The 6,976-nt window shown below is 50.5% G+C and overlaps 1 protein-coding gene across 1 annotated transcript in view; it reads right to left on the minus strand.

The window, feature by feature from the left end:
- The window catches only part of LOC104521220 (dihydropyrimidinase-related protein 4), a 12,804-nt gene extending 6,034 nt beyond the window's left edge, over window positions 1-6,770 (minus strand). Inside the window, exons 1-7 of the mRNA XM_010163150.2 lie at window positions 6,686-6,770; window positions 6,200-6,384; window positions 4,686-4,850; window positions 3,165-3,226; window positions 2,991-3,071; window positions 909-977; window positions 694-814 (exon numbers count right to left, since the gene is read on the minus strand). Of these exons, the coding sequence (XP_010161452.2) occupies window positions 694-814; window positions 909-977; window positions 2,991-3,071; window positions 3,165-3,226; window positions 4,686-4,850; window positions 6,200-6,281 (580 nt within the window). The 5' untranslated portion in view covers window positions 6,282-6,384; window positions 6,686-6,770. The remainder of the gene's footprint in view (window positions 1-693; window positions 815-908; window positions 978-2,990; window positions 3,072-3,164; window positions 3,227-4,685; window positions 4,851-6,199; window positions 6,385-6,685) is intronic.
- Between the last annotated feature and the right edge of the window lie 206 nt (window positions 6,771-6,976).

Raw genomic sequence — 6,976 nt, forward strand, 5'->3', positions numbered from 1 at the left:
AAGGGTTCTGAGGCATTGGAAGGGGTTGCCCAGGGCAGTGGTGGAGTCCCCATCCCTGGAGGGATTGAAGAGTGGTGTAGACATAGTGCTGAGGGACATGGGTTAGTCATAGGGGACTGGTCAGTGTTGGGTTCATGGTTGGACTTGATGAGCTTAAAGGGCTTTTCCAGTCCAGGCAGTTCTGGGATGCTGTGAAATGCCCATTCATCCCCAAACTGCTGCACCTTCCTCAAAACCAACACGGAGTCTGGGGCAGAGTCTCCTGGCTGGGGGCAGGAGCACCTCTGGACCCCAGTCCTGGGGCACGGCTGCTGCCCCAACCCCACAGCATTGCTTCCACCTCTTCCCACTCCACTCCCAGTTTGAAACTGGAGTTTGCTCCAGATCCATTTTTTATTTAGTTCATGACAAATGACTGCAAGGGAATTATTTTTCTTTTTTTTTTCTTTTTTTTTTTTTTCAGCTGCATCTGCTGAGATTCAGGTGTCAAAGTTTCAAGCCCATCTCAAATCTTTCCAGCTCAGAGCAATTAGCTCTGGCACACTGTGAAGAAAAGCCAACACCAAGTTTTAACACCCTTAAAAAGTGAGAGAACTTGGGTGATAACGAGTTCTTCAACCTTGCAGCTAGAATGACATTCCTGGATGTATTTAAATAGGTTCAATTAGTGTGAAATACGACAGAGTGCTTTACCTTTCCTCTTGGCTTGAGCTACCACATCTGCTGCGCCTCTGCTCATTATCTTGGTGACGTAGAGGGGGCAGTTGGCCTGTTTCGCGATGGTGATGGCACGGTACACCGCCTCTGCTTCCACCTGCCAACACCAGAACGGGGACAGAACACACCTCAGGGCAGCTCCGCTACGGCCGGACCCGCGGGGGGGTCTGCTGATGGGCTGGAGACGTTACCTCCTCGGGGCGGCTGAGGACGTGTCCCTCCGGCCCGGTGACCCCCAGCTCCAGCAGCCTCTTCTGCTCCTAGATGGATGAAGATGGATGGAAGAGCAGTCAGTGAGAAGGAACAGCCTGTCAGGAGCAACGCAGGGGACAAAACACCTTTTCAGAAGCACCTGAAGGGTGGTGGGAATGCATGAGCATGGCCAGGTGATACCATTTATACCTGTGGCTCTCCAGCAGCTGTTGCACCTCCTACCCAGTAGACCTATCTCAGGCTGTGGAGTCAGTCTGGCTTGGGCACCGAGAGGGATGGTGCCTTTGGACTGTCCCCTCTTGCCAAACCCAGCTGTATTTCAGGAGGATGTGGGATTTTAAACCCATCACCCCCTACACTAAGGCTGTGCTCCAGGTGATGCCTGGTCACAGGGAAGCAGAGATGTTTCCCCTGGATCCAAGATGTCCTGAAGCTGCTCTGAGGAGCCCACAGAGGTGGGTCCTTCAGGGGAGCACCTGCTCCCCCAAAGAGTGACGCTCTCAGCCCCACTGTCACAGCCTCATGTCACCATGGGCAGGAACCCAGTCCCTGTGTCACTATGGGCGTTACACCAGTCCCTGCAGGGACCCCACGGGGATGGAGCTGGAACAAGCTCTGGGCTGCTGCTGGTCACTGATGTTGTCTGTGCGGGTAGGTGCCCAGCAGACCCCTCGCCCGCTTCCCTTCTGGGATGTTCTGTACCAGGGACCGCTCCTGCTGCAGGGGCTGCAAGGACATTGCTCAACGCCACGGACCAGCCCTCGAGGGCTTTAAAGGATCCCGCTCTTAGAGGATGTTGATGGCTCCATCCACTGTATTCCTGTTGCAGATACCCTCCGAGTTTGTCCCCAGGGCTTGAGTGTCATCATGCTGGCAGCTCCTGAAGACACTGAACTTCTCAGGTTCACACTATGTTTCACAGCCAGCCAAAGAAAAGGTTTCTCGGACAAAACCCCAGGGAGGTGGGACTTGGCCTGTCCTGTTTGTTGAAATAAGCCCAGCTGAAGGACTGGGATCCTGCCTTGGTTTTAAACTCTCCTCCCACACCAGACTGAACACTTGTGTGGCCATCAGCTAAAAAGAACTGCAAGTCTAATTCCACCGTGCGTCACCTCACTGCAGGACATACCCAAGATTCTCTTTTCTAAAGGTAAAGAGGAAAAATAATGTAGAAGAGCCACACCAAGGCAGCTCCCGAGAGCTGTTTCTGGAGATAGATATTGCCAAGTGCAATGTCCACCACTGCAAAAGACCCAAACCTCTCTTTTCTCAAGTACTCCAGACTTCTCAACAAGACAGAGAATCTGATAAAGCATCACTTTGGGCAGTCACTCATCCAAAATGTACGTGTCAGGAAGGACTGCACCGTCCTGGTCAAGATTTCCGTGGTGACACCCAAGAGCGTGTGAGGAACCGGAGGGATGCTGCTGATTGTAGCAGGAGCTCCTGATGCTCCTGCACGTTCTTCTGCCTGCAGATGTGGCCAGGGTCTCCTGTCTGCCCTTCTGTCCTGGTTTGGCTGGGACAGAGCTGATTTTCTTCTCAGGAGCTAGAACAGTGCTAGGTTTTGGATTTAGTATGGGATTTGGAGTGGGAAGAATGTTGATAATATACTGATGTTTTTAGTTGTTGCTGGGAAATCAAGGACTTTCCAATTTCCCATGTTTTGCGAGTCTGCAGGTGCAGAAGAAACCGGGGGGAAGGCAGTAGATTAGCAAATCCAATATGGCATTTGGATATGACATGCTATTTCTTATCATGTCATGTTCAGTATATAAATGAGGGTTGGTCAGAAAGCTCCAGGATCTCTTGGGGTCTTTCTCTCTTTGGGGATTGCAGTTTCAGGACTGTCTCTGCTGGCTGGGGACAGGCTGGGCATCGGTCGGTGGGTGGTGAGCAACTGCACTGTGCATCACTCATTTGTATATTCCATTATTGTTATTATCATCATTATTACTATTATTATTTTATTTCAATTATTAAGTTGTTCATATCTCAACCCATGATTTTTCTTGACCACTCTGGTCAACCTGGAATTTAAACAAATGTAAGCACCGTACCTCATCGATGATGTCCCCGTTTTCAGCGTGCACTTGGGCGATGGCCCCCAGGTCTCGAATAATGCCGAATATTTCATACATCTGCCAGGAGACAGGGGGTTGCCCAACATCAGACAATCAGGGTGCAGGCTCAGAGCGCGGGCGATGACTTACGGACGCTGGCTGCAGCGTTACCTGGGCATCGGTGCACTGCAGTTTGTCTTTGTAGGCCATAAAAACCAGGAAGGAGTTCACACCTTGAGAAAAGAAAGTGAAATGTCCCTTTATTGTCCCAGTTGAGAACTCAGTGACCCGGCACGGGCTGAGCTGGTGGTGTTCGAACTGGGGGAGGCGAAGGGCTGAAACAGGAACTGTCCCCATGAGAATGGAACCTCAAAGGTTGGGACCACGAAAGACAATACACCCTGAACTTTGGATGCACCCCAACCAGAAATACCCCAGAGTCCACCTCTGATTTTAGGGATTCTCTGTAACCTGCTCCAAACATGGAATCAACGTCTTGCTGCCATGTCCTCCCCACAGAGGTAGTTTCGATTCATGGTTTATCCCCAGTTTCTTTCTGATAACTGTCTCTGAATCCGGGTACTAGTGCTGTGACTACAAATCACAGCAAAACGAGGCTCTCTGATATCAGAGCACTATTATTTAGTGCAGTTACTGACCCAGAGACAGAGACGTGCAGCACTCTGCGTGCAGCGCTGCGCCCACTCCTCGCTCATCCCTGGGATAAAACACGACTCACGAAGCACTGAGCCAGAGAACTGCCCCTGTATTTCATATGGAGAGAGGCAACAACGAATCCCAAGCTACGACCAAATTACAAACAATCTGTATTTGATGGGATGTACATATGAAAAATACCCGCCATAAGCTCGGAATTGCGGCATTACCTCAGCCACTCCGCATTGAATAGGAAATTCACTGCAAATTTCTATGTTAATTGACCAATTAAGCCCTTGCTTGCAAGGCTGCAAATCACGCTGAAGTCACTTAGCTCTACATTAGCAAATCTGAAAGCAAATGTAGTTCCAACCAGGGAAATAAGCATTAATGAAATGCAGGCATTGCTGCCCCATCGCCTGCTTTCCAGTAAGCCATGTCCCACGGGTCCTGCAGGGTGGGCAGGAATTACGGGCACCAACGACATCTCTATGGGAAGCCTAAAGCTGAGCTTCTGTAAGCCCCATCTTCAATGTTTTCATTTAAATACTTCCCTGTACATCAGGCAGCCCAGATCAAGGTGCCCAATGTTGTTCCAAAACCGATGTTCATGACTGGGCTGTACGTTACCCAGAGGTGAGAACATGTGAACCAGCTGCTAGGTGTGCATATGGTGTCAACATCCCCATCCACACCTCTCTCCCCGATGGCCAGGGATGGGCAGGTCACACCTCAACAGCGAGGCAGCACGGTCCCTGCGCATCCCCCTGTATCATAAAATCATAGAATGGTTTGGGTTGGGAGGGACCTTAAAGCCCATCCAGTTCCAACCCCCCTGCCATCAGCAGGGACACCTTCCACTAGACCAGGATGCTCAAAGCCTCATCCAACCTGGCCGAGAACACTTCCAGGGAGGGGGCAGCACCGGGTACGGCGCAGCAGAGCAGCAAGGGCTGTCACAGCTCATCCCAGGGTGACGTGCTGATGAGGGGGTCCTGTGGGGTCAATGCAGAACATCCCTCTCCCCCTCCTCACCCTTGTCCTTCACCAGGGCTTCCAGCTCCTCCTTCAGGCTGTCGTGCCAGCGAGGGATGTCGATGTGCAGCGCGTAGTCACAGCAGGCCTGGCTGTCAGCGCGTTCCCGCCACTGCTCGTAGGCGGCCAGGAGACTGGTCCCAGCACCCGGGCAGATGTGGTCAACTGGGGAGACACTGCACAGCGTTAGCGGGTGGCCAGGGAAGGGGTGGAGAACACCCGGGGGTGCAGCAGCCACCAACGCTCTTGTGCAAGGCACTGCTGCTCCAAAAATGAGATGTTTTAATCCAAATTCCTTTTTACAGCATTGCTTAATGACAGAGGATAATCAATTTCCCAGATGAAGTGAAACAAATGGAACAAACCAACCCGAAGCTACAGCTGTTGTCGTCCCTTTTCCCCATGCAGCCTGTCTAGCACAGCACCCGAGAGAGGTCAACAGCCAAACCACATCCTTGCACCCCACTGCACAGCTCCCTGGGGCATCTTCCACGCACAGTCACCCACAGCCCACCCGTTCCTGCACTTCACAGAATCACACAGAACTGCCTGGACTGGAAAAGCCCTTTAAGCTCATCGAGTCCAACCATGAACCCAACACTGACAAGTCCCCAACTAACCCATGTCCCTCAGCACTGTGTCTACACGACTCTTCAATCCCTTCCGGGATGGGGACTCCATCACTGCCCTGGGCAACCCCTTCCAATGCCTCAGAACCCTTTCAGCAAAGAAATTCTTCCTCACATCCCATCTCAACTGCCCTGGCCACAACTGGAGCCCATTTCCTCTTGTCCTGTCCCTTGGGCCTTGGTTGAACAGACCCACCCCCACCTCTCTCCACCCTCCTCCAAGGGACTTGGACAGAGCCACAAGGTCTCCCCTCAGCCTCCTTTTCTCCAGGCTCAACACCCCCAGTTCCCTCAGCCACAAGGGAACTCAGCACACTTGTGCTCCAGACCCTTCCCCAGCTCCGTTCCCTTCTCTGGACACGCTCCAGCACCTCCATGTCCTTCTTGCCTCTGTCCCTGTTCCCTACGGTGCTGGCTATGAGGTCGGCACAGATCTATGCCAGGACCTGCAGAGACTGGTCCTCCAGGTCAGTACTACAGCGGGGCTTGGGACCAGAACAAAAGCAAAACAGAAATCAAAATTATTTTACATTAACACAAAAATTGAACCCATGCTCACAGAGCTGAAAAACTCTTATAAAAACACAGCTGCAAAGCTATTAAAAACATATTAAAAGGTGTTTAAACCTTTCTTCTCTTTTATTCTCTTGGAGGTGAAGCAGGAGCAGCCATGTATTTTTAATATACGTGGGTAGCAACGGAAGGAGGTTCTGAAAAATACATAACTCATTTTAATCAGCCTTGTAACACTTCGATCCCCACAGCAAAAATGAACGTTTCTGTGCTACGAGGGTAAATAACCTTTGCAATGATAACAAAAGGCCCAACGTATTTTGCTAAACAATGTTCTACTTGGCAGTCAGATGGAACGCTGCTCCGTCTTACTGATCATTGTGGTGCCTCCTGCCAGGGCTGCCTTGGTCCCTTGGAAGAAGTCATCAGCAGGGGCCATCCCCAGGACGGGCATCTGCAGCCTGGTGTGGACATCTATCCCCCCAGGCACCACTAGCTGTCCACAGGCATCGATCGTCTTCACATCACCAGGAACAAGCAGGTTTTCTCCAATTTGTCTGAAATCAATATTAAGATCTCCTGTTAATTGGCAACACCATCCTGTTAACTGACTGGGTTCCTCACCCATCTCCTGCACATCGTACCAGGAGCACGGGCCACCAGCACTGCCCACACCTTCCCAGCCAGGAGGGAACACTAAGGTAGCTCTTTCCTGACACCACCACCAAGAGCTGCCCTTGATTTTCAAAAAGGGAACGTATTTCCAAGAGAAAAATGTGGGAAAGGAACTTTGTTCGGATTCCATGGCACTGTATCAAGCTTAGAAATGACATGACCAAATATAAATGTTTAACTTACTGTATTAAACCATCTTCCACGTAAATGTCTGCATAAAATGATTGATCATCGTTGACAATTTTTCCTCCTTTGATTAGAAGCCGGTCACTCTAATGGAAAACAAAACAAAACATTATTTTTTAAGACAACTTTATTTAGATGCTACTTTACTCACTCTGAGCTTTCATTAAGTCTAGGATGTGATATTTCACCCTTCAATCATGTAAGTTTAGTGACTATCCAAACTATTCTACACCAAAGCCCAACTGCATTTTGCAAAGGAAACCACAGACAATTGTCACTTGAGAGGAG

The sequence above is a fragment of the Antrostomus carolinensis genome, unplaced genomic scaffold (assembly GCF_000700745.2).
Source record: "Antrostomus carolinensis isolate BGI_N321 unplaced genomic scaffold, ASM70074v2 scaffold20552, whole genome shotgun sequence".
Classification (NCBI taxonomy): domain Eukaryota; kingdom Metazoa; phylum Chordata; class Aves; order Caprimulgiformes; family Caprimulgidae; genus Antrostomus; species Antrostomus carolinensis.